We start from the raw sequence: 26,626 nt of genomic DNA, 5'->3' as shown, positions 1-26,626 counted from the left end.
CCACACCAGCATAGACACGCCCATCGCCCCGCCCATACCAGTGTAGACACGCCCAGCGCCCCCGCCCACACCATCGTAGACACGCCCAGCGCCCCGCCCATGCCAGCATAGACACGCCCAGCGCCCCGCCCATACCAGTGTAGACACGCCCAGCGCCCCGCCCACACCATCGTAGACACGCCCAGCGCCCCGCCCACACCAGCATAGACACGCCCGACGCCCCGCCCACACCAGCGCAGACACGCCCAGCGCCCCGCCCACACAAGCTTAGACTCGCCCAGAGCCCCACCCACAGCAGAGCAGACACGCCTAGCCTAATGCACCACTCACAGCGCTTAGACAACCCGACGCCCCGCCCACACCAGCTTAGACACACCCAAACCCCACCCACCCACGCTTAGACACGCCCAACGCCCCGCCCACACCAGCGCGGACACGCCCAAACGCCCCGCCCACACCAGCTTGGACACACCCCAAGCCCCACCCATACCCACTTAGACACATCCAGTGCCCACCCACATTCAGTTGGCCACGCCCAGCACCTCCCACCCGAGGCTTGGCCACTCCCTACACCCCCGCCCGTGCCATCTGGACACCCCCGGGGACCCGCCCGCGCCATCGGCCTTACCCAGCACCACACCAGCCTGGCTCTGCCCAAGAACTCACCAAGCCTGCTGCCACGTCCACACACGCGTTCACACTGGCATGAGGCCCCCCCCTGCCCGCGCCTCACCCCCCGGCTCCCCCCCCAGGCCCACACCCAGGCCGCCCAGCTCGTGCCCCGCCCACTGAACTGATGGTGCGACCAGTAAATACGCAGCGCGCCTCTGGGCTCACAGGAGGCCGCGAAGCCCCCCAGAGGTGACCTGGGGGCCTCCCCGGGGAGGCCACACAGCGCCATTAGTGAGCTGGAGCCGGGCCTGGTGGCGCACGCCTGCGATCCAGTACTTGGGGGCCTGACACGGGAGGGAGGATCGCAGGTTCAAGGACAGCCTCAGCAAGTAGTGAGCCTTGTCGACCCAGGGAGACCCTGTTTCAAAATAAGAATAAAATGGGGCTAGGGTGTAGCTCGGAGGTAGAACGCCCCTGGGTTCCAAACCCAGTGCCAACAGCAACAAAAAGATGAGTGATATTCCAGCTGGGGGTGCCGCTCCGTGGTTAGCACTTGCCTAGGATGTGCGAGGCCCTTGGCTCTATCCCCAGCATGGCAAAAAGAACAAAAACAAAAAAATCGGTGATATTCAAAATACTCCAACAGCTTTTCGGGTGAGCCCTTCTCCTCTGAGACCCCAGAGCCCCGGGATTACAAAGGACAAACTCTTGTTAGAAAGGATGCTAGCACACCTCCAGGTTCGATGGAGGAGATCTGATTGAGGCAGGTGACAGAGAGAAGCTCCTATCCCCCCTGACCCATTTTACAGATGGGCACACTGAGGCCCAGAGAAATTCAGGGAACTCTAAAGTCTCATACCTGGGAGCGGGACCTGGGTTTCCTGACTCCCAGACCAAAGGAGAGGAAGGAGTGTACGTGCAGCCTGCCCTGGGGAGGGGAGAGACAGCCACACCGACAATGTCTGTCTGTCTGTCTGTCCTGCAGGCCCGGGGAGAAGGGGAGATGTCCAAATCCCTGTGGTTCAAAGGCGGGTGAGTAATGGCTCCGCGGGCTGTGGTTGGAGGTTCTGGAGCCAGAGCTGAAGGCCGGTGTGTCCCTGAGGCTCGGCCTAGCCAGGGGAGTAATAGTTCAATTCAGAGGTGACACAGACAGCACGTGGGCAAATACCGTGGCCAATCCCAGTGACGCTGGAGGCTGAGACAGGAGGATGGCAGATTAAGAGGCCAGCCTCGGCGACAGTCAGACGCTGGGCGACTTAGCAAACCCTGTTTCAAAAAGAAAAAGAAAAGAAAAAGCGAAAGGGCTAAGAGTGTGACTTGGAAGTTGAATACCTCTGGTTTCGATCCTAGGTGCCAAAGACACAAAATAAATTAAAAAACCTATAGGCTTTTAGCCGGGCGTGGTGGCGCGCGCTTGTCATCCCCGCGCTTGGGAGGCTGAGACAGGAGGATCGTGCAGGTTCGAAGCCAGCCTCCGCTGGCTTAAGAGACCCTGTTTTTAAATAAAAGTATAAAAACTAGGTCTGGGAGTGTCGCCCGGAGGTAGAAGGCCCCTGAGTTCTACCCCCAGTACTACCAAAACCAAAAACAAACAGAAACAAAACAAAACAAAAACACCTGTAGGCGTTTATTCTCCCGGGCTCTGGAGGCTGCAGTCTGAATTCCACAGGGGACCATCCTCTTTTGCCTCTTCTGGTTTCTGGTGTTGCTGCTGCCCCTTGGCTGCTGGGTTCGTAAACGCTCCAGCCCCTGGACTCTCCCCCTGCGTGGAGTGTCTCATAAGGACCCCAGGAGCCTGGGGTGGGCCCGCCTAGCCCACCAGCACCTCCTTACATCTGTAACACCCTGGATCCAGTAGATCCCGGCCGCCGCACTGGGGTCGGGGCCTCAGCAGACCCTTTTGCAGGACACAGTTGAACCCTCGGCCCGAGGGAGGTGGAGGGCCCCGCCCCGGCCCCAGGTGACACCCGCGTGTCTTACAGCCCTGGGGGCGGCCTCATCATCATCGACAGCATGCCTGACATCCGCAAGAGGAAGCCTATCCCCCTCGTGAGCGACCTGGTAAGCGTCACCAGCGCTCCTGCAGCCTGACGGCCTGGGCTGGGCTGCCGGGCGGGGGGCTCCAGGACTAACAGAGTCTGGTTTCTATCCCACGTGCTTCGTGGATACTCCAGGCGATGGTGAGTGACGGAGACCTGGGCCCCCTCCCCTCACTCCAATGGGAAGGCTTCCCACTGCCCCCCCACCGCGGGCTCTGGGGGCCGGGCCATGCCCCGTGGCTCACAGGTGGGGACCACCTCCCACCTACCTGGGTTCCCGGTGTGGCGGAAGGTCTTGCTCTGGGCTAGGACCCTGTCCATCCCATGGGGTCACCTTGCAGGGGCCCTGCTAACCCAGAGCTCTGGTCACTTCTAATTCCCTGCTGCTGCTGCTGCGACCTGCTTCCTGGTGGCCCCCGATCTGCGGTTGACCTTTGGACTCCGTGTGTGACCTTCCTGTTCCAGTCTCTGGTCCAGTCCAGAAAAGCAGGCATCACCTCGGCCTTGGCCTCCAGCACGTTGAACAACGAGGAGCTGGTGTGTGGGGGGCACCCCCCACTTGAGTTAGGTGGACCGGCCGGGGAGGGGGCTTCCCAGGCCCCCCAGGGTGCGGGCTTGGCCCCATAGGGCAGGAAGGGCCGGGGACTGAACGCAGACGGGACAGTGCCCCAGGTGAGGACCGCGTGCCCCTTGCCGCTTCCTGCAGAAAAACCACGTTTACAAGAAGACCCTGCAAGCCTTAATCTACCCCATCTCGTGCACGACGCCGCACAACTTCGAGGTGTGGACAGCCACCACGCCCACCTACTGCTACGAGTGCGAGGGGCTGCTGTGGGGCATCGCGCGGCAGGGCATGCGCTGCACCGAGTGCGGCGTCAAGTGCCACGAGAAGTGCCAGGACCTGCTCAACGCCGACTGCCTGCAGAGTGAGTGCGCGCCCCGCGGCGCCGTGGGCGGGGCTCCACGAGGGAGGGAGCTGAGGCCGGACGCCATTGGGCTGGGCTGCCCGAGGGGCGGGGCGGGGGCGGGGCTCCACAAGCCGGGTGGGTGTGAGGGGACTGAGGTGGGACGCCATTGGGCTGGGCTGCCCGAGGGCGGGGCGGGGGCGGGGCTCCACAAGCCAGGTGGGTGTGAGGGGACTGGATGGGACGCCATTGGGCTGGGCTGCCCGAGGGGCGGGGCGGGGCGGGGCTCCACCTGACGGGTGGGTGTGAGGGGACTGAGGCGGGACGCCATTGGGCTGGGCTGCCCGAGGGGCGGGGCGGGGCGGGGCTCCACCTGACGGGTGGGTGTGAGGGGACTGAGGAGGAGCATCATTGGGCTGGGCTGCCCGAGGGGCGGGGCGGTGGGCGGGGCTCCGTGAGGTGGACAAGGCTGAGGAGGGAGGCGGCGGGATTGGGCAGATCCAGAGGGTGGAGGGTGGGGCTCAGCAGGTGAAGGTGGAGATGGCTGAAGAGAATCGCCATTAGGCTGGTTGTCCAAAGGGGCGGAGCGGTGGGCAGGGCTTTGTTGGGGACAGTTGAAGCAGGGAGGGCTGTGGAGGGACGCCGTTGAGCTGGGTTGACCCAGGGGGCGGGGTCTCTGTGAGGCGGGAACGATTGCCATTGGGCCGCAGAGGTGTTGGGCGGTGGGCGGGGCTTCTCGTGGGGCAAAGTTGAGGCAGGGCTGGAGGAGCAGCCTGGAGGACTGTGGAAGGCCGGCCAGGAGGGGAGGGTTAGGGCTGATGGAACTTGGATTTTAGGGGTTGAGATAGGGATTAAGAGTTGAGCGCCGGGCGTGGTGGGCACGCTTGTAACCCCAGCATTCGGGAGGCTGAGACAGAGGACTGCGGTTCGCGGCCAGCCTCAGCTACTTAGTGAGACCCTGTTTCAAGTTAAAGGCTACAAAATGGGCAGGGGGTGTAGCTTGGAGATCGAATGCCCCTGGGTTCCAGCCCCAGACCCGCAACAACAACAACAAAAACGTTGAGAGAGGGCTAGGTGGGATAGATCGCGCACGGGCGACTTAATGAGAAGAGGCGTTTTTCCCTGGAGAAAAAGAGGGTTCGCGTTAGGGTCCCTGACAGAAGGGAGGGGTGCTCAGACTGGGAAGTTCAGAGTGCGAGAGGACCGTGGGGGAGGCAGCTTGGAAGGAGGCAGGGACCAGAGTGGGTGTGGCTTGGCGGGGGCGTGGCTCCGAGAAGGGCGGGGACTCCAGCGAGCTAAAGAAGGGGAGGGGACTCCAAGTGGGCGGGCACTATAAGGGGCGTGGTTAAATTGTGGGGACTCAGAGGCGTGGCCCAGGCTGAGAGGGGCCTCATGAGTGGGCGGGGCCAAGGGGAGCGCTCGGGTTTTGGTCTGGCGTGGGCGGGGCTCCGGCGGGCGGGGCTTAGGTGGGCGGGGCTTAGGTGGGCGGGGCTCCGATGCGAGGGCTGCATGGTTCATAGAAGGGGAGGACTCAGTGGGCATGGTTGGTTAATCGGTGGTGACTCAGGGTGCGGCCTGGAGGGGCGGGCTCAGAGGGGGCGCTCAGGGAAAGGTGGGAGCTGAGGGGTGGAGCCCCGGGTGCGGGATTCGGAGGGCGTATCGAGAGCGGGTTTCTGGGGTCCCTCGCCGGTGCCCGGGGGCGGCCGCACCCTGGGAGCTCCGGGGCAGGGCCGGTGACCGCCGCGTGTGCGCATGCGCGCCTGCGTCCGCAGGGGCTGCGGAGAAGAGCTCCAAGCACGGGGCGGAGGACCGCACGCAGAACATCATCATGGTGCTCAAGGACCGCATGAAGATCCGGGAGCGCAACAAGCCCGAGATCTTCGAGCTCATCCAGGAGATCTTCGCCGTCACCAAGACGGCGCACACGCAGCAGATGAAGGCGGTCAAGCAGAGCGTGCTGGACGGCACGTCCAAGTGGTCGGCCAAGATCAGCATCACCGGTGAGTGCGGCGTGCGGGGCAGCACGCGCCGCCTCCCCTCGGTTGCACCTGTGAGGCTGTGCCTGGCACAGCGCGCTCGGCGAACGAGGACCCCTCCCCACGGCGAGGGGTCCAGAGCACTGGGTTCACAGCCCCGGTGGGGCCGGGTGTGGTGGGGCGCCTCTCATCTGGGGACTCGGGAGACTGAAACAGGAGGATCACAAGTTTGAGGACAGCCTTAGCAACTTTGCAAGACCTTGCTTCAAAATAAAACGATAAAACAGAACTGGGGGTGTCGCTCAGAGGTCGCATGCCCCTTGGTTCAGTCCTCTGTGCCCCCGTGAGGGGGGGCGGGGAAGTGAGCCTTCAGGGAAGGCCTCTGCGGAGGCTCCAGGAAGCACAGCAGAGTACCTTGAGCAGCTGGGACTCAGTCCCCCTGAGGGCCTCAGGAGGTGGCCCCACCCATGGGTGAGGGGGCTGGACACTTTCCCGCCCTTCATACCCCCGTGACTGTGCCGTGCTCAGGTGCCCCGTGAGCTCCCCGGGGGTCGCAGACATGGTCTCTTTTCTTGAAAGCACAGTGGGGTTCGCCTTGTCTGTCTCCCAGTGGTCTGTGCCCAGGGCTTGCAGGCAAAGGATAAAACTGGTTCCAGCGACCCTTACGTCACCGTCCAGGTGGGGAAGACCAAGAAGCGGACAAAAACCATCTACGGGAACCTGAACCCTGTGTGGGAAGAGAACTTCCACTTGTAAGTGCTGGCGGGGCTCCTAGCCTTGTCAGGAGCTCGCTGTGGGGCGTGGAGACCCAGAGGCCTAGCGCAGAGCGGCTGCCTGACACCTGCCTTCGCCGCCTCCTCCCCCGTGCAGTGAGTGCCACAACTCCTCAGACCGCATCAAGGTGCGTGTGTGGGATGAGGACGATGACATCAAGTCGCGCGTGAAGCAGAGGTTCAAGAGGGAGTCCGACGACTTCCTGGGGCAGACGATCATCGAGGTGCGGACGCTCAGCGGCGAGATGGATGTGTGGTACAATCTGGGTGAGTGAGAGTGGGGCTCTGGGCTCGCAGCCTGCGAAGGGGACGGATGGGGACCCAGGAAGCCAGACGGCCGGAGCCCAGCCTCAGCAGAGCAGCCCGGGGCTCCGGAGGAGGAACCTTAGTGAAAGCTCTTTGAACCCAATTTGGTGGGGGCTGGGAGTGCCCAGGCCAGGGGGGAGCAGAGCCCAGAACTTCTTAGTCTGGGTTCAGAGGGGACGAGAGGACGGAATCTTCATACCCCAGAGCGATGGGGGGGGGGGGCGTAGAGTGAGCCAGAGGCCACGCTGAGCCACAAGCTGCCCGTCTCAGAAGAGAGAGACTCAAGAACCCAGTGAGGGTGGGGCGCGGCGGCTCACAAGCCTGGGACCCCAGGACTGGGAGGGAGGCCGGGACAAGAGGACCGCAGGTTCACAGCCAGCCTCAAGAACTCAGCAAGACTCTGTTTCAAAATAAGAAAATAAAAAGGGCAGGGGATTTAGCTCTGAGGTAGAATATCCCTGGGTTTGATCACTAGTACCAAAAGAAAAAGAAAAAGAAAAAAAAAAAACTCAGTGAAGACTCGAGCGCGGTGGCGCACCCTTGTAATCCCAGCATTTGGGAGGCTGAGACGGGAGGATCACGGTTCACAGGCAGCCTCAGCTACTACTTAGTGAGGCCCTTTGCGATTCAGTGAGACCCTGTTTCAAAATAAAGAATAAAAAATAGGCCGGGCGTGGTGGCGCACACTTGTAATCCCCGCGCTTGGGAGGCAGAGACAGGAGGATCACGCAGGTTCGAAGCCAGCCGCGCTGGCTTAAGAGACCCTGTTTCCAAATATTTAAAAAAAAAAAAGTATAAAATAGGTCTGAGAGTGTAGCCCAGAGGTAGAAGAGTTTCCATGAACCCCAGTGCCAAAAAAAAAAAAAAAAAAAAGAATACAAAATAGGGCTGGAGCCGGGCGTGGTGGCGCACGCTTGTAATCCCCGCGCTTGGGAGGCGGAGACAGGAGGATCGCGCAGGTTCGAAGCCAGCCAGGCGCGCTGGCTTAAGAGACCCTGTTTCCAAATAAAAAATATAAAATAGGTCTGGGAGTGTAGCCCGGAGGTAGAAGGGCTTCCAGGAACCCCAGAACCACCAAAAAAAAAAAAAATAGGGCTTGAGATGTAGCTCAGAGGTAGAATGTCCCTGAGTTTCACCCCTAGTACTGGGGGAAAAAAAAGAATTAAGGGGCCTGGGGGAGCAAAATCTTTGGGAGCCAATGTTTAGAAACACCCAGGTCTAGCTGGGCGTGGTGACACAAGCTTGTAATCCTAGTACTTGGGAGGCTGAGACAGGAGGATCGCAGTTCCTGACCAGCCTCAGCTAGTGAGGCCCTTTGCAACTCAGTAAGACCCTGCTCAAAATAAATATATTAAAAAAAATAGGGCTGTGGGTGTAGTTCGGACGTAGAATGCTCCTGGTTTCCATCCCCAGTACCAGTGGGATGGTACCAGTACCACAAAGAAAAGGGCTGTGGGTATAGCTTGGAGGCAGAATGCCCCTGGGTTTCCCCTCCAGCCCCCCGAAGCCCAAGGCTGTCCCTGGATGACCTGCCACAACCATCCCCACCCCTTCCTCCCTGCAGACAAGAGAACTGACAAGTCAGCTGTGTCCGGCGCCATCCGGCTGCACATCAGTGTGGAGATCAAGGGCGAGGAGAAGGTGGCCCCCTACCACGTCCAGTACACCTGCCTGCACGAGGTGAGGCCGCTGCCAGGATGCCTCCAAGCCGTTACCCCCAGGACCCCTCCACTGCTCCTCCTGCCCACCCCTGCTCCCCTCCTCTCTCCAGCCATCCGTCCACACTCTCCTGAGCCTCTGAAACTGTCCCCCATGCCGCTCCCCTGCCTGCAAAACTCTCATTCAGCAAGACCCAGCTCCGGGACTCAGAGCCCCCTGGGGTCTGTAGGCCAGCGCTCACCCCTCGGCTCCACGTCCCTCTGTCCCAGGGCAGAACACTCAGGGTCAGGCTGCTTGTATCAGTCTGTCTCTTCCAGCTGCCTGGGGGTTCCTGGAGAGAACTGTATACTCAGGACTTAATTTGTCGAATGAAGGATGATAATTCATTCACTTGTTGACAATCCATCCATCCATCCATCCATCCATCCATCCATCCATCCATCCATTTATCCACCTACCCACCCAGGCAGTGGATCTCTCCAGGAGTCCCCAGGCAACTGGAAGTGATACTGATCAACAGCCCAACTCTGGATGGATGGATGGATGGATGGATATGTGGATAGGTGGATGGATGGATGGATGGATGGATGGATGGATGGATGGATAGGTAGATGAGTGGATGGATGGATGGATATGTGAATAGGTGGATGAGTGGATGGATGGATGGATGGGTAGATGAGTGGATGGATAGATGGATATGTGGATAGGTGGATGAGTGGATGGATGGATGGATGGATGGATAGGTAGATGAGTGGATGGATGGATGGATATGTGGATAGATGGATGGATGGATGGATGGATGGATGGATGGATGGATGGATGGATGGATGGTTGAGTGGATGGATAGATGGATATGTGGATAGGTGGATGAGTGGATGGATGGATGGATGGATGGATAGGTAGATGAGTGGATGGATGGATGGATATGTGGATAGATGGATGGATGGATGGATGGATGGATGGATGGATGGATGGATGGATGGTTGAGTGGATGGATAGATGGATATGTGGATAGGTGGATGAGTGGATGGATGGATGGATGGATGGATGGATGGATGGATAGATGGATATGTGGATAGGTGGATGAGTGGATGGATGGATGGATGGATAGGTGAATGAATGGATGGATGGATGGATGGATGGATGGATAGGTGGATATGTGGATAGGTGGATGAGTGGATGGATGGATGGATGGATGGATGGATAGATATGTGGATAGGTGGATGGATGGATGGATGGATGGATGGATGGATGGATGGATATGTGGATAGGTGGGTGGGTGGGTGGATGGATGGATGGATGGATGGATGGAGCTGTCCCGATCCTGGGAGCCGGGGTCTGGTCCCCTCCGTGACGGCAGCTTCTTCCGGGGGCAGAATCTGTTCCACTTCGTGACGGACGTGCAGAACAATGGGGTGGTGAAGATCCCCGACGCCAAGGGGGACGACGCGTGGAAGGTGTACTACGATGAGACGGCCCAGGAGATCGTGGACGAGTTCGCCATGCGCTACGGCGTGGAGTCCATCTACCAAGCCATGACGTGAGCTGGAGACGGACAGGGTGGGCTGAGGATGGGGCGGGGTCCAGGCTGCCGGGAGAGGTCCTTAGGGGGAGGTGCAGGAGAGGCAGCCGGTGGGTGGGAGCCGTCGGGGGCTGTCTTGGTGGCTGGGGGGAAGCGGAGGCAGCAAAGCTCAGAGGGAAGACCAATGGCTCGGAGGGATGGTGGGGAGGAGCCCCTCTGGACACTGTCTTGGGCGTCCTGGACCCCGAGCCCAGCGCCTCTGCTCCCTCCCGCCAGCCACTTTGCCTGCCTCTCCTCCAAGTATATGTGCCCTGGGGTCCCCGCCGTCATGAGCACCCTGCTGGCCAACATCAACGCCTACTATGCGCACACCACCGCCTCCACCAACGTGTCTGCCTCTGACCGCTTCGCTGCCTCCAACTTCGGGGTGAGTGTAGGGGCTGCAACTGGAAGCCCAGGGAGATCACCCAGGTGTGAGACCTGGCCTCCCAATCTGGCCCCGACATGCTGCGTGAGCTCCCGCTGGTCACACCCTTTCCCTGAGCCTCAGTGTGCCCTTCTGTCGACTGCTGTGGAACACACATGTCGTGACTGTGTTTTAAACTGGGCGTGTTGGCGCACACTTGTGATCCCAGCATTGGGGAGACTGAGACCTGGAGGATCGCGGTTCGCAGACAGCCTCAGCTACCTAGTGAGGCCCTCCGCAACTCAGTGAGACCCTGTTTCAAAAAAAGAATAAGAGCTGAGTGTGGTGGCGCACACTTGTAATCCCAGCACTTGGGAGGCTGAGACAGGAGGATCGCGCAGGTTCGAAGCCAGCCTCAGCTACTTAGTGAGGCTCTCAGAAACTTAGTGAGATCTTGTTTCCAAATAAAGTATAAAAGTAGGTCTGGGAGCATAGCTGGAGGTAGAAAATCTCTGAGTTCCACCCCCAGTACCATAAAATAAAATAAAATAAAACCGGTCTGGGAGAGTAGCCTGGAAGGTAGCCCCTGTGTTTCACCCCCAGTACCACTAAAATAAATAAGTAATAAGTTAATAAATTAATAAAATAAAGATTTAAAAATAGGGCTGGGGTGTAGCTTGGAGGTAGAATGCCCCTGGGTTCCATCCTCAGTACAGAAAGAAAGAAAGAAAGAAAGAAAGAAAGAAAGGGGAGGGAGGGGCGGAGGGAGGGCAGGAAAGCAGGCCCACCTTTTCATGGGCAGAAGATTAATAAGGTATAGACTTGGGTTGGCTAGCGGAGGCTGGCTGATGGGGGTACGCAGACGTAGCGGACAGTCCACGTTTGGCCCGTGCGGCCGTCCTGCGGCTGCCTCTCCACTGAGGCCGGCCTTCCTCATCCTCCATCCTCCTCTGCCCCTCAGAAAGAGCGCTTCGTGAAACTCCTGGACCAGCTGCACAACTCCCTGAGGATCGACCTCTCCATGTACCGGGTGAGCAGGGGTGCGTGAGGCTGGGCTGCCCGGGGCGGGCTCGGGCCTGGACACCTGTGTGTTTCTGTGGCACACCTGCCCCGGGGGCTCACCTCGACCCTCTCTTGCCACTTGGGGCCTCTGGGCCCCCTCCTGAGCCGCTGTCCCCCATTCTCCCCGGCCTTCTCCCATGGGCTCACCGCTCTCCCCCACTCCCAACAGAACAACTTCCCGGCCAGCAGCCCAGAGCGGCTCCAGGACCTCAAGTCCACCGTGGACCTGCTTACGAGCATCACCTTCTTCCGGATGAAGGTGGGACAGCGCGGCTCTGCCTGGAGGCCACTCCCCGCTGGCCACAGACTCATGCTGCCCCCGCCTTTCTTTTTCTTTTCTTTCCTTTTCTCTTTCTTTCTTTCTTTCTTTCTTTCTTTCTTTCTTTTTCTTTCTTTTTTTTTTTTTTGTAATGGACCCAGGAGCATTCTACCTCTGAGCTACATCCCTAGCCTGATTTATTATTTTGAAACAGGTTCTCCCTAAGGTGCAGAGGGCCTCATTAAGTAGCTGAGGCTGGCCACGAACCTGAGATCCTCCTGTCTCACTCCCAATCTTTTCTTTCTTTTCTTTTCTTTTCTTTTCTTTCTTTCTTTCTTTCTTTCTTTCTTTCTTTTCTTTCTTTCTGTACTGTGGGTGGAACCCAGAGGCTTTCTATCTCCAGACTATACTCCCAGACCTATTTTATACTTTATTTGGAAACAGGGTCTCACTAAGTTGCTGAGAGCCTCACTAAGTAGCTGAGGCTGGCTTCGAACCTACGCGATCCTCCTGTCTCCGCCTCCCAAGTGCGGGGATTACAAGCGTGCGCCACACGCCCGGCTACCCCCAACCTTTTAAATATTTTTTTTGCGCCAGGCGTGGTTTGAAGCCAGCCTCGCTGGCTTAAGAGACCCTGTTTCCAAATAAAAAATATAAAAATAGGTCTGGGAGTGTAGCCTGGAGGTAGAAGGGCTTCCAGGAACCCCAATACCACCCCCGCAAAAAAATTTTTTTTTGTTTGAGATCACAGTTTCAAAAACAGCCTCAGCAAGTAGTGAGACTCTCATTAACCTAGTAAGACCTTGTTTCAAAAAAAAAAAAAAAAACAGTCTGGGGATATAGCTTGGAGGTAGAATGCCCCTGGACTCAGTCCCCAGTGCCAACAACAACAAAAATTTTTTTTGATTGGAAACAGGGTCTCTGTAGGTTGCTGAGAGCCTAAGTTGCAGAGGCTGGCTTCGAACCTGCATGATCCTCCTGTCTCAGCCTCCCAGGCACTGAGATGAGAGCTGTGAGCCCCATGCCTGGCTTAGCCTTTCTGGTAGCAGCCATCCTCAGGGGCGAAGTGACATCTCCTGGGTTTTTTTTTTTTTTTGGTAGTACTGGGGTTCCTGGAAGCCCTTCTACCTCCGGGCTACACTCCCAGACCTATTTTTACATTTTTATTTGGAAACAGGGTCTCCTAAGCCAGGGTGCGCGTGGCTGTCTCTGCCTCCCAAGCGCGGGGATGACAAGCGTGTGCTGCCACGCCCGGCTCTCCTGGGGTTTTGACCTCCACCCCACTGGAACATTTCCTCAGCCCCAGCATGGCCCCAGTCACTTCCTGGCGCCTCCGGTCCCAGCCAAGCCCCGTGCCGCCAGCCGAGCCCCATGCCGCCTTGCTTCTTTCAGGTACAAGAGCTCCAGAGCCCGCCGCGGGCCAGCCAGGTGGTGAAGGACTGCGTGAAGGCCTGCCTCAACTCTACCTATGAGTACATCTTCAACAACTGCCACGAGCTCTACAGCAGGGAATACCAGACAGACCCGGTGAGCCCGCCGCCCGCACCTGCTCCTCCAGGGACTTGGCCTTGTGTGTGTGTGTGGTCCTGGGATGGAACCCAGGGAGGGGCCTCTACCTCTGGGCTAGACCCCCAACTTTTTTTTTTTTTTTTTTTTGGTGGTACTGAGTATGGAACTCTTCTGACTCCGGGCTATACTCCCAGACCTATTTTTTATATTTTATTTGAAAACAGGGTCTCTTAAGCCAGCGCGGCTGGCTTCAAACCTGCGTCATCCACCTGTCTCCGCCTCCCAAGGGCGGGGATTACAAGCGTGCACCACCACGGCCAGCACCCCCAACTATTATATATATATATATATATATATATATATATTTTTTTTTTTTTTTTTTTTTTTTTTAAATTTTGGAACAGGGTCTCACTAAGTTGCTGAGAGCCTCACTAAGTAGCTGAGGCTGGCTTCAAGCCTGTGTGATCCTCCTGTCTCAGCCTCCCCAATACTACTGGGATTACAAGTGTGCGCCATCATGCCTGGCTTTTTTTTTTTTGTGTGTGGTACTGGGGATGGAACCCAGGGGCATTCTACCTCCAAGCTACATCTCCAGCCCTATTTTTATTCTTTATTTTTTGAAATGGGGTCTCACTGAGTTGTAAAGGTAGCTGAAGCTGTCCGCGAACCGTGATCCTCCTGTCTCAGCCTCCCAAATGCAGGGATTACGAGTGCGAGCCACCATGCCTGGCTTGGAACTTTGCCCTTCTGGACCTCAGTGTCTATGCCTGGGAATAGGGGTTATGATCCCACAACTCAGGACTGGAAAAAAGATTTAGTAAGACATAAACGTTAAGCTAGGCATGGAGATTCATGCCCATAATCCCTGTACTTGGGAGGCTGAGATAGGAGGCTGTAGGTTTGAGGCTGGCTTCAGCGATTCACCGAGGCCCTCAGCAACTTAGCAAGACCTCTTTCCAAATAAAAAATAAAATAGAACTAGGGGTGTAGCTCAGAGGTAGAATGCCCCTGGGTTCAATTCCTAATAGTACACACACACACACACACACACACACAGTACACATATAATGTCCCAGATCATGACTAAGGGTTCAAAGAGTTTGTAATCTAATGGGAGGGAAAGATGGACACCTTGCAATTCACAAGAAAGTAAGTGCCCTGAGTTGGGGCGGGGGTCAAGGAGCCCACAGTAGAGCCGGGCGTGGTGGCACATGCTCGTAATCCCAGCATTCGGGAGGCTGAGTCCGGAGGATCGCGGTTCGCGGCCAGCCTCAGCTACTTAGTGAGGCCCTCTGCAACTCAGTGAGACCCTGTTTCAAAGTAAAGAATAAAAAATAGGGCAGGAGGTGTAGCTTGGAGGTCAAATGCCCCTGGGTTCCACCCCCAGTATCACAAAAAAATAAAAATAAAAATAAATAAAGAAATAAGTCTTCTGTTTTCCGGCATGTTGACGCCGGCTCCACGAAGGTTGATTCGGTTTAATCCTGGGAGTTTCCTTCCACCCTTTCGGCTGGGTGTGGTCGGCCCAGGTTCAGGCCACGGCTGGCCCGGGAGACTGGCTTCTGTCGCGCTCCGTGGCTCACTAGGCCATCCTCCTGGCTCAGTTTCATCCAGCGAGGTTGGGTTCGCTCCCCCAGATCCAGCCCCGCGCATTTTCCTCTGGTTTTCTGAGCTGAATCTGCCCCCCGAGCTCCGTGGGCCCGCGGGGAGGCGAGCTGTGCGCGGCGGGTCTTACGGGCTCAGTCCCTTCCCGTGCACACCCGTCCCTGAGCCACACACCTGGCACCAGGGCCCACGCCTCGCCTGCCCTTAATGGGCGACTGAGCCGGCCCTTGCAACCCGAGTGTCCTCTGCCCCTGTCAGGCCAAGAAGGGGGAGGTTCCCCCCGAAGAACAGGGCCCCAGCATCAAGAACCTCGACTTCTGGTCCAAGCTGATCACCCTCATCGTATCCATCATCGAGGAAGACAAGAATTCCTACACCCCCTGCCTCAACCAGTGAGTTTGTCTGTGCCGCTAATTGCTTGGGGCCGACATGCGTGCGTGCATGCGTGTGTGTTTGTGCACACGTGTGTGCACGCATGCCTTGTGTGTGATGGCGAGCGTTCTAATTACACACAAAATGTGTATCTGGGTTTTGTTGTAGGTCTGGTGGTACCTTGTGTGGAATTCAGATATGGGTATAACCCGCAGATATAAGCAGAAACTGGTGTAGAAGCACATATTCTTGGGCATAATTAGACATGTATTTTGTACATCTTGATTTGTGTGAATGTGCATACGCATATAATTTCGTAAGTGTGTGTAGATTCATAAATAATGGTGCATATCTTACTAGGGGCTACAGGCTCTGTCAAAAGTTATACACTTAAAGTGTTTTATAAGCCAGGTGTGGTGGTGCACACTTGTCATCCAATACTTGGGAGACTGAGATAGAAGGACAGCAGGTTCAAAGCCAGCCTTGCTAACTTCTTTTTTTTTTTTTTTTTTGCAGGTCTGGGGATGGAACCCGGGGGCATTCAACCTCCGAGCTACACCCCCTGCCCTAGTTTTTATTCTTTATTTTGAAACCAGGTCTCACTGAGTTGCAGAGGGCCTCACTAAGTAGCTGAGGCTGTCCGCGAACCGCCGTTCTCCTGTCTCAGCCTCCCGAATGCTGGGATGACAAGCGTGCGCCACCACGCCCGGCTTAGCCTTGGTAATTTATCAAGGCTCTCAGCAACCCAGTGAAGACCCTGTTTCTAAATAAGAAATAAAAGCTGGGCATGGTGCGCATGCTTGTCATCCCAGCATTCGGGAGGGTGAGACAGGAGAACTGCGGTTGGTGGACAGCCTCAGCTACTTAGGCCCGCTGCAGCTTTGTGAGATCCTTTTTCAAAATAAAAAATAAAAAATATGGCTGCGGGTGTAGCTTCGAGGTAGAATGCCCCTGGGTTCCATCCCCAAACCTGCACCCCCCCCCCAAAAAAAAAAGATTAGAGATTTGGTTTATGGAGCAAAAGGTGGATGAATGGACAGAGGGAGGGATGGATGGATGGATGGGTGGATAGATGGGTGGGTGGATGGATGGATAGATAGATGGATGCATGGGTGCATAGATGGGTGGATTGATGGGTGGATGGATGGATGGATGGATGGGTGAATGGATGGATGGATGGGTGGATAGATGGGTAGGTGGATGGATGGATAGGTAGATGGATGGATGAGTGGATGGGTGGATGGGTGGATAGATGGATGGATGGGTGGATGAATGGATGGGTGGGTGGATGGATAGATAGATGGATGGGTGGATGGATAGATAGATGGATGGGTGGATAGATGGATGGATAGGTGAATAGATGGGTGGGTGGATGGATGGGTGGGTGGATGGATGGGTGGGTGGGTGGATGGATGGATGGATGGATGGATGGATGGATGGATGGATGGGTGGGTAGATGGGTGGGTGAGTGGATGGATGGATGGGTGGGCAATATTTGGACCACTGGGTGAATGAATAGACAGATGATGGATGATCCATAGATATGTGTGTGTGTGTGTGTGTGTACAGGTGGTTTCTGGACCACTGAATGGAGGTGGTCAGGCAAGGCTGGTCAGCGGGTAACTGAGGTGTAGCAGGTCCCTTGTCCTGCCCCTGCCATTCAGAGCAGGAAGGACACGCTTGTCCCCTGACCTCTCTCCGCCGAGGTCACACTGCCCTGACGTTCGCCAGGTTTCCCCAGGAGCTGAATGTGGGCAAAATCAGCGCCGAGGTGATGTGGAATCTGTTTGCCCAGGACATGAAGTACGCCATGGAGGGTGAGTCCTGGCTCGCTGTGCCCACGGCCCCTGGGGTGGCACAGGACCGGCGCGCTCCAGCCGATCCGGACACGGTGCCGGCCGGGGCGAGCGTGGCAGCCCCTGGCTGAGGGCTGTCCCTCCCCACAGAGCACGACAGGCACCGGCTGTGTAAGAGCGCAGACTACATGAACCTGCACTTCAAGGTCAAGTGGCTTTACAACGAGTATGTGGCCGAGCTGCCCTCCTTCAAGGACCGTGTGCCTGAGTACCCCGCGTAAGTGCGCAGCGCCCCGCCCGCGCTGGCGGGCTGGGCAGGAGGGCCCTGCTAGGGTGCAGTGGGCCGGGGTGCAGTGGGCGGTCCAGAAAACTCCTGGCCGCCTCTGCCGTTCACCCTTCCAGCAACTCTGTGGATCCTGTGTCACGGATTGAGAGCATTGTCATTCCTACTTTCCGGATGAGGAAATGGAGGGTTAGAAAGATGCCTAGATCCGGTGTGGTGGCGCACGCTTATAATCCCAGGACTTGGGAGGTTGAGACAGGAGGATCGTAGGTTCGAGGCCACCCTCGGCTACTTAGTGAGGCCCTCTGCAACTTAGTGAGACCTTGTTTTTCAAAATAAAGAATACTAAGTAGGGCTGGGGATATGGCTTGGAGGTAGAATGCCCCTGCGTTCCATCCCCAGTATCACCTTATACATGCACACACACAAACGCCCAATGGATCTGGGTGCGGTGGTGCATTTCTGTAATCCCAGTACTTGGAGGCTGAGACAGGAGGACCACAAGTTTGAGGCCAGCTTCAAGCAACTCAGTGAGACCCTTAGCAACTTAGTGAGACCCTGTTTCAAAATAAGAAATAAATTAAGGCCGGGCGTGTTGGCGCATGGTTGTAATCCCAGCATTTGGGAGGCTGAGCCAGGAGGATTGCGGTTTGCAGACAGCCTCAGCTACTTAGTGAAGCCCTCTGCAACTCAGTGAGACCCTGTTTCAAAATAAAGAATAAAATATAGGGCTGGGGCCGGGCGTGGCGGCGCACTCTTGTAATCCCCGCGCTCGGGAGGCAGAGACAGGAGGATCGCGCAGGTTCGAAGCCAGCCGCACGCGCTGGCTTAGGAGACCCTGTTTCCAAATAAAAAAATGTAAAAATAGGTCTGGGAGTGGAGCCCGGAGGTAGAAGGGCTTCCAGGAACCCCAGTACCACAAAAAAAAAAAAAAATAGGGCTGGGTTTGGGGGTGTAGCTGAGGTAGAATGGCCCTGGGTTCCATCTCCAGTACCGCAAAGAAAAAAAAAGGCATGGTATTTGCATAGAATCCACACATCCTCTTGTAGACGTTAAAGCATCTCCAGAGTGATGCAACATCTACAGAAAATTATAATCCAGAGCCGGGCGTGGTGGCGCACGCTCGTCATCCCAGCATCCGGGAGGCTGAGCCCGGAGGATCGCGGTTCGCGGACAGCCTCGGCTACTTAGCGAGGCCCTCCGCAACTCAGTGAGACCCGGTTTCAAAATAAAGAATAAAAAATAGGGCAGGGGGAGTAGCTCGGAGGTAGAATGCCCCTGGGTTCCATCCTCAGTTAAAAAAAAAAAAAAATTGAGCTGGATGTAGTGGCGCACGCTTGTAATCCCAGCATTCGGGAGGCTGAGCCCGGAGGACCGGGGTTCGCGGACAGCCTCGGCTACTTAGCGAGGCCCTCCGCAACTCAGTGAGACCCGGTTTCAAAATAAAGAATAAAAAATAGGGCTGGGGGTGTAGCTCGGAGGTCAAATGTCCCTGGGTTTCATCCATATTTTTCCATAAAAGTTATTACAATTTGGTGTAAATACTATATTGCTTGGGGACTAACAAGGAAAAGTCCGTACATGTTCAAACAGGTAATTTTTAAAAATTTTGTCACAAACCCAGGAGCATTTCTTCTCTGAACTACCCTCAACCTTTGTTTTTTTTCTTTTTCTTGCGGGTCTGGGGATGGAACCCAGGGCCACTTGACCTCTGAGCTACACCACAGCCCTGTTTTTTATTCTGGAGATGGCCCCAGTACCACCAACACCACCAAAATAAATAAATAGATAAATAAATAAATAAATAAATAAATAAATAAATAAATAAATAAAATAAGCCTAAGTAGCTGAGGTTGTCTGCAAACCGTGATCCTCCTGTCTCAGCCTCCCAAAAGCTGGGGTTACAAGCATCCACCACCACGCCTGGCTTCCTTTTAAAATTTTGATACAAGGGTCTTGTTGAATTGCTGAGACCAGCCTCGAACCTGAGATCCTCCTGTCTCAGCCTCCCAAGTACTGGGATTACAGGCCTGAGCCACCACATCCGGATCCCCAAACAGCAAACCCACTTGCCGGGGGCCGCTTTCCTGAGCCAGAATTCCCGAAAGCCTGGGCTGGCCCCTGGCCGCTGCTGCTCTATTTCACCGGCAAAGAAACTGAGGCCCGGTGGGGGCGGGGAGCAGGGCAGAGCCACGGCCGCCCAGGCGGAGCTCCGGGGGCCTGGGACCAGCCCCACCGCCCAGGGCTGGGGGGCCAGGCGGGCCGAGCTGAGGGCGACGCAAGGCAGGCGGCCAGCCCCGTGTCCCTTCCAGGTGGTTCGAACCGTTTGTGGTCCAGTGGCTGGATGAGAACGAGGAAGTGTCCCGGGATTTCCTGCACGGGGCCCTGGAGCGCGACAAGAAGGATGGGGTGAGAGGCCGACCACGACCGTGCCCCCGTGTGCCCAGAGCCACCTCCGCCCTCTGGCATCCATCGGGGCTCAGTGAGGCCAGGCGCCAGTGGGTGTCCGCCATCTTGGCTTGCTCACACTTGACACTCTTTCGTTCACAACTATGAATGTGCTTTGTCACAGCCCTCACCGCCCCGTGGCCTCAGTGTCCACCTCTAGAGCTGGCGGCACTGTGCTGGACACCAGGGCAGTTGGCGTCCGGCTCTCCAGGCGGAGTGCAGGAAGGGCGTGCTCCAGCGCCCGCCCAGCGCTGACGCGTGCTCCCCTCTGTCGCCTCCCTCCTTCAGTTCCAGCAGACCTCGGAGCACGCCCTCTTCTCCTGCTCGGTGGTCGACGTCTTCTCCCAGCTCAACCAGAGTTTTGAGATCATCAAGAAGCTCGAGTGCCCCGACCCCCAGATCGTGGGGCACTACATGAGGCGCTTTGCCAAGGTGGGGGCCGGGAAGGGTCCGGGCGGGGCCAGCTCGGGCCGGGCTCGCTCAGGGTTAGGTTGGATGTGGGGTTGAGGTTGGGGTCAAGTTGAGTGATAACGAGTTTGGGGCTAGATGAAGGTTGGACGTGGGGCTAGAATTTTCGATTGGAGCCAGGCGTGGTGGCGCACGCTTGTAATCCCAGCATTGGGAGGCTGAGACAGGAGGATCGCGGTTCGCGGACAGCCTCAGCTACTTAGTGAGGCCCTCTGCAACTCAGTGACCCTGTTTCAAAATAAAGAAGAGCCGGGCGTGGTGGCGCATGCCTGTAATCCCCGTGCTTGGGAGGCAGAGACAGGAGGATCGTGCAGGTTCGAAGCCAGCCGCGCGCACTGGCTTAGGAGACCCTGTTTCCAAATAAAAATGTAAAAATAGGTCTGGGAGTGTACCCCGGAGGTAGAAGGGCTTCCGGGAACCCCAGTACCACCAAAAAATAAAATAAAATAAAGAAAGAACAAAAAAAAAAGGGCTGGGGGTGTAGCTTCGAGGTAGAATGCCTGAGTTCAACCTCCAGTACCATAAGAAAAAAAAAAAAAATAGGGAAGTTGGGCATGGTGGCACGTGCCTATAATCCCAGTCTTTGGGGGGGCTGAGACAAGGAGGATTTGTAGGTTCGAGAACAGCTTCAGCAAGTAGCGAGACTCCCATCGACCCAGCAAGATCCTGTGTTCAAACAAAAAATAAAATAGGGCTGGGATGTGGCCCAGAGGTAGAATGCTTCAGTACTACACACGCAAGATGGACAAATAGGCATGGTGGTGCGCGCTTGGAATCCAGCACTTGGGAGGCTGAGATAGGAGGATCTCAGGTTCGCGGCCAGCCTCCGCTACTTAGGCCCTCCGCAACTCAGTGAGACCCTGTTTCGAAGCAAGGAATAAAAATAGGGCTGGGGGTGTGGCTCCGAGGTAGGATGTCCTTAGGTTCAACCCCCAACACTGCAAAAAAAAAAAAAATAATAATAATAATAAATAGATAAGTCCAAAAGAACCATTCTAAAGAGAACTGTCTTCATCCAGGTGAGTCTCCGTATCTTGACAGTCATCCGGGTGACTGCACCCAGCCCAGTGGCCCATCATGGCTGCTGTAGAATTCAGGTTCATCCGTGAGCCCCTCGGGGGTGCTGCTGGGCTCCTGTGACCAGGACCCCCTCACCGGCCCCTGTGTTCTTCCCAGACCATCAGCAACGTGCTGCTGCAGTACGCGGACATCATCTCCAAGGACTTCGCCTCCTACTGCTCCAAGGAGAAGGAGAAAGTGGTGACCTGCGGGCCCCCCGCCCCAGCCCCAGCCCCAGCCCCGCCCCTCCCCGGGCGCCCACAGCTGCGGCCGCGCGTCCAGCGCCTGAGACCTAGCCAGGGACCTGCGGGCACACGTCCTCCCCCCCCAGCCCCCAGCACCGCCCCCCCCCCGTGCCCCCAAGCCCCGCCCACAGCCCCGCCCCTCCCCGACTCCCACAGCTGGGGCCCCGTGTGTCCAGCCTCCTGAGAGTAAACTGTACTGATGGCGTGTGTGGTCTTGTGTGTGTGTTTGCTTGTGCCAACTTGAATGTGTGTAACTGGGATCTGAGTGGCTGTGTATTATCTAATTAGGAGTGTGTGTGTGTGTGTGTGTGTGTGTGTGTGTGTGTGGACACTGTGGGTGGGTGGATCTAGCTGTCTTTCTGGCTTGTTGAGTGGGTATAGTGTGTGTGTGTGTTTGTGGCTTCTTGACTGTGTGTATCGTGTGTATCTGTGGTTCTGCGCATGTCTGAGTGTGAGTGTGCGTGCGTGTGTGTATCTGGGGGTGAGGGCACACACCTTCAGCATCTCAGTGGTTGGGCGTAGAGTCTTCGAGGTGTACCTAGTGTGTGAAGCTTTGGGCCCGTGAAGGAGAATGGGGGTCAAGAGAGGCCCCCTGCCCCCCTTGGATTCCTCAGACCCTCTTCTGCACCCACCAAGCCCGCCCAAGTCCCAGGAGAACAATGACTTCAGCCCCCCCCCCCCCCCCCCCCCCCCCCCCCCCCCCCCCCCGCCTTCGCCCAGGCGCGGTCCCAGGTGACCCCGACCGGGTCTCTCGGCCCTGGCCCACTCCAACCCGCGGCCCTGGTGGTGGGTGGGGAGGCCGTGGGCGGCGGGCTGAGGCTGACCTCCCTCTGTCCCGTCCCCAGCCCTGCATCCTCATGAACAACACCCAGCAGCTCCGGGTCCAGCTGGAGAAGATGTTCGAAGCCATGGGAGGGAAGGAGGTGAGGCGGGCGGGCCGTGCTGCCGGCCGGGAGCCGGGACCCTCTCGGGCCTGCGAGGCCCTTGAGATCCCTTCCCCGCGCCGGATGAGAACATGCACGGGCGCCGTGGACGCCCAGCTGGCCTGACCTCTGTCCCTCTCCTTCAGCTGGACGCCGAGGCCAGCGACATCCTGAAGGAGCTCCAGGTGAAACTCAACAACGTCCTGGACGAGCTCAGCCGGGTGTTTGCCACCAGGTAGGGGCCTCCAGGAGCGGGCTGGGAGGGCCAGGGCCAGACGTCCAGCGTGGCGCATCTGGAGCCTTGGCGGGCGCAGAGGCAAAGGCTTCAGGCTCAGAGTCCCTACGCCATGGCGTACTTACTGTGTGGCCTTGGCCGAGCCCCTTAACCTTTCTGAGCCTCAGTCTTAAGTAGAGACGGCTGAGGTACCTGAGTAGGACTGTGGGAGGGAGATGGGCCAGCGGGGACGCCTTGGCCCTGCTGCTCCTCCGGGTGCTCTCCGCCTCCGCCCAGTTACTTGGCCGGACTCCCTCCCGCGGGGACGGAAGCTCTGAAGCACAGGTCAGCGGCTCTGGTCTCAGGCCCGCCTCTCTGCCCCCAGCTTCCAGCCGCACATCGAGGACTGTGTCAAACAGATGGGCGACATCCTCAGCCAGGTCAAGGGCACAGGCAACGTGCCCGCCAGCGCCTGCAGCAGCGTAGCCCAGGACGCGGACAACGTGCTGCAGCCCATCATGGACCTGCTGGACAGCAAGTGAGCGGGCGGGGCTTCGGGCTGGGGGAGGACAAGTGAGCGGGCGGGGCTTCGGGCTGGGGGGGACAGTGAGTGGGTGGGGCTTCGGGCTGGGGGGGACAGTGAATGGGCGGGGCTTCGGGCTGGGGGGGCAGCAAGTGAGCGGGCGGGGCTTTGGGCTGGGGGGGACAGCAAGTGAGCGGGCGGGGCTTCGGGCTGGGGTGGGACAAAGTGAGCGGGCGGGGCTTCGGGCTGGGGGGGACAGCAAGTGAGTGGGCGGGGCTTTGGGCTGGGGGGACAGCAAGTGAGTGGGCGGGGCTTCGGGTTGGGGGGTACCAAATGAGCGGGCGGGGCTTCGGGCTGGGGGGCACAGCAAGTGAGTGGGCGGGGCTTCGGGCTGGGGGGACAGCAAGTGAGCGGGCGGGGCTTCGGGCTGGGGTGGGACAAAGTGAGCGGGCGGGGCTTCGATCTGGGGGGGACAGTGAATGGGCGGGGCTTTGGGCTGGGGGGACAGCAAGTGAGTGGGCGGGGCTTCGGGTTGGGGGGTACCAAATGAGCGGGCGGGGCTTCGGGCTGGGGGGCACAGCAAGTGAGTGGGCGGGGCTTCGGGCTGGGGGGACAGCAAGTGAGCGGGCGGGGCTTCGGGCTGGGGTGGGACAAAGTGAGCGGGCAGGGCTTCGGGCTGGGGGGGGACAGCAAGTGAGTGGGCGGGGCTTTGGGCTGGGGGGACAGCAAGTGAGTGGGCGGGGCTTCGGGCTGGGGGACAGCAAGTGAGCGGGCAGGGCTTCGGGCTGGGGGGCACAGCAAGTGAGTGGGCGGGGCTTCGGGCTGGGGGCAGCAAGTGAGTAGGCGGGGCTTCGGGCTGGGGGGGAGACAGCAAGTGAGTGGGTGGGGATTTGGGCTGGGGGGACATCAAGTGAGTGGGTGAGGCTTCGGGCTGGGGGGGACAGCAAGTGAGTGGGCGGGGCTTCGGGCTGGGGGAGGACAGCTAGTGAGCAGGCGGGGCTTCGGGCTGGGGGGGACAGTGAGTGGGCGGGGCTTCGGGCTGGGAGGGACAGCAAGTGAGTGGGCGGGGCTTCGGGCTGGGGAGGACAGCAAGTGAGCGGGCGGGGCTTCGGGCTGGGAGGGACAGTGAGTGGGCGGGGCTTCGGGCTTGGGGGACAGCAAGTGAGTGGGCGGGGCTTCGGGCTGGGGGAGGACAGCAAGTGAGTGGGCGGGGCTTCGGGCTGGGGGAGGACAGCAAGTGAGTGGGCGGGGCTTCGGGCTGGGGGAGGACAGCAAGTGAGTGGGCGGGGCTTCGGGCTGGGGGAGGACAGCAAGTGAGTGGGCGGGGCTTCGGGCTGGGGAAGGACAAGTGAGCGGGCGGGGCTTCGGGCTGGGGGGGCAGCAAGTGAGTGGGCGGGGCTTCGGGCTGGGGGGCAGGCGTCCCCTCCCCCCCCCCCGCCCCTCGCAGCAGGGGTCCAGAGGGAGGGAGGGTGAGCCGTCAGGCCCGAGGGCGGGGAGGAGGCGTTGGTGGTGGGCATGGGTATGGGTGAGGGGTGGTGCGTGCATGGACACCAGGCATGGGCGGGTAGACGGCTGGAGGAAAAATGCCAAAAGGCTGGCTGGGGCCCGTGTTAGAAGGCTGGGGACGGCTGAAGATGTGGGTGACGCCTAAGTGTTTGGATGGAAGGACAGTGGATGAAAGACGGGCAAGTGGATTTATGAGGGAAGGGATGGTGGGTGGATGGATGGATGGATGGATAGGTGGATGGATGGATGGATAGGTGGATGGATGGATAGGTGGATGGATGGATGGATAGGTGGATGGATGGATAGGTGGGGAAATACTTGGATAGATGAATAAATGTCTTGATAAATGGATGGATGGGTGGATGATGAATGGATGGGAAGATGGATGGGGGATGGATGGGTGGATAGATAGGTGGGTAGATAGATGCATAGATAGGTGGGTGGATGGATAGGTGGATGGATGGATGGGTGGATGATGGATGGATCGGTGGGGAAATACTTGGATAGATGAATAAATGTCTTGATAAATGGATGGATGGGTGGATTATGGATGGGAAGATGGATGGATGGATGGATGGGTGGATGGATGGGTGGGTGGATAGGTGGATGGGTGAATGGATGGATGGATGGGTAGATGGATGGATGGATGGATGGATAGGTGGATGGATGGATAGGTGGATGGATGGATGGATAGGTGGATGGATGGATAGGTGGATGGATGGATGGATGGGTGGATGGATGGATGGATAGGTGGATGGATATGTGGTATGTGAAGGGATTGATGGGTGGATAGTTAGATGGATGGATTGACAGGTAGATGGGCAGGTGGATGGATGGAAGGATGAGAGGATGGATGTATAGTTGAGTGGTGGGAGGCTAGGTGAGTGAGTGGACGGATATGTGGGTGAGTGGAGGGATTGATGGTGGATAGATGAATAAATGTCTTGATAAATGGATGGGTGGGTGGATGGATTGGCAGATGGGTGGGTGGACTGGAGGGGACGCATGCCTGGATGGGTTTATGGTGGCTGAGTGAAGATGAGTGGACGTAGGTGGCAATGTAGAGGGAAGTGGGCTAGTTGGGGAGGTGTCTCGGCAGAGGCTGAGTCGTGAAGGAGGGCTGGCCATCGGCCGTCCTCCCCTTTCCCTGTGTGTCCCCTGAGCTTGCCGTGCTCCCCTCTCCTGGCTCCCCCTCTGCCCTCCTCTCTCTTGCTCCCGGGCGCAGCAGGCCCCTGCGCGGTCTGCGCTGCCAGCCCTCCCTCCACATTGGTCTGTCAGTCATGAAAGTCTCTCTTGAGCACTCCATGGCTCCCTGCTACCCCGTCTTTATTACAAGGCTCCAGCCTTTCCCCTAAGCACTGAAGCCTCCTCCAGTCTGGCTCCTGCCGATCTGGGCAAGCGTCATCTGCTCTTGTCCATGTGCCCCGTGTGTGTTAACCCCGTGCGCCACCCAGGGACCCTGGACTGACCAGTGCCCTCTTGCATGTCCATGGAATCCCTTCACCTTGCCATGTGTCCAGGAGAAGGGGCTCTGCTGAGGGGCTGGGGCCAGGTGGCCCCCCTCAGGCCTGTCCCTTGCCCCCAGCCTGACCCTCTTTGCCAAAATCTGCGAGAAGACGGTGCTGAAGCGGGTGCTAAAGGAGCTGTGGAAGCTGGTCATGAACACCATGGAGAGGACCATTGTCCTGCCGCCCCTCACGGACCAGACGGTGAGCCCCGGGGGCGCAGGGCCGCTCCGCAGGGACCCCAGAGCACGGGGCTCGGGGCCAAGCCAAACCTGAGACCCAGAGAGGCCGTCCCAGGCAAGAGCCGCCCACAGGGACAGAAGGCACCAGAGGCCAGAGGGGCCTTCAAAGACCAGAGAGGTGCTGGGGCCAGGGGTCATCAAAGGGTCAAGGAGGTCATTCAGGAGTCCGTGGGATCATTCCAAGATCATAGCGGTGAAACAGACCAGACACTTGTAAGGGATGTAGAGATGTGGCCATCTCTGTGGCCACAGAGAGGTCAGCCCAAGGACCAAGGGCATCTATGGGTTGTGGGGTCAGAGTGTTCAGTAGATTCCCAAAAGGGTTTGGGCATCAGTCAAGAAACCAGGAAGGGCCAGCGTGGCGGCACAGGCCTGCGACCCCAGGGCTGAGACAGGAGGGTCACAGGTT

The 26,626-nt window shown here is 58.0% G+C and overlaps 1 protein-coding gene across 1 annotated transcript in view; it reads left to right on the top strand.

Moving 5' to 3' along the window:
- UNC13A (unc-13 homolog A) overlaps positions 1 to 26,626 on the top strand; it is a gene marked incomplete at both ends in the record, with an annotated part of 59,014 nt that overhangs the window by 19,756 nt on the left and 12,632 nt on the right. Inside the window, 23 exons of the mRNA XM_080715427.1 lie at positions 1,598 to 1,644; positions 2,595 to 2,673; positions 3,117 to 3,188; positions 3,358 to 3,577; positions 5,329 to 5,556; positions 6,143 to 6,284; positions 6,403 to 6,572; positions 8,176 to 8,291; positions 9,647 to 9,810; positions 10,069 to 10,219; positions 11,160 to 11,228; positions 11,430 to 11,519; positions 12,912 to 13,046; positions 14,892 to 15,025; positions 16,737 to 16,822; positions 16,952 to 17,078; positions 19,397 to 19,493; positions 19,821 to 19,964; positions 21,177 to 21,260; positions 22,150 to 22,227; positions 22,374 to 22,462; positions 22,827 to 22,979; positions 26,056 to 26,179. Of these exons, the coding sequence (XP_080571553.1) occupies positions 1,598 to 1,644; positions 2,595 to 2,673; positions 3,117 to 3,188; positions 3,358 to 3,577; positions 5,329 to 5,556; positions 6,143 to 6,284; positions 6,403 to 6,572; positions 8,176 to 8,291; positions 9,647 to 9,810; positions 10,069 to 10,219; positions 11,160 to 11,228; positions 11,430 to 11,519; positions 12,912 to 13,046; positions 14,892 to 15,025; positions 16,737 to 16,822; positions 16,952 to 17,078; positions 19,397 to 19,493; positions 19,821 to 19,964; positions 21,177 to 21,260; positions 22,150 to 22,227; positions 22,374 to 22,462; positions 22,827 to 22,979; positions 26,056 to 26,179 (2,799 nt within the window). The remainder of the gene's footprint in view (positions 1 to 1,597; positions 1,645 to 2,594; positions 2,674 to 3,116; positions 3,189 to 3,357; positions 3,578 to 5,328; positions 5,557 to 6,142; positions 6,285 to 6,402; positions 6,573 to 8,175; positions 8,292 to 9,646; positions 9,811 to 10,068; positions 10,220 to 11,159; positions 11,229 to 11,429; positions 11,520 to 12,911; positions 13,047 to 14,891; positions 15,026 to 16,736; positions 16,823 to 16,951; positions 17,079 to 19,396; positions 19,494 to 19,820; positions 19,965 to 21,176; positions 21,261 to 22,149; positions 22,228 to 22,373; positions 22,463 to 22,826; positions 22,980 to 26,055; positions 26,180 to 26,626) is intronic.

Source organism: Muscardinus avellanarius (assembly GCF_963383645.1).
Source record: "Muscardinus avellanarius genome assembly, chromosome: 18".
In the NCBI taxonomy this organism is placed as follows: domain Eukaryota; kingdom Metazoa; phylum Chordata; class Mammalia; order Rodentia; family Gliridae; genus Muscardinus; species Muscardinus avellanarius.
Note: the sequence above shows the minus strand (reverse complement) of the source record. Positions and strands in the feature narration are given on the sequence as shown.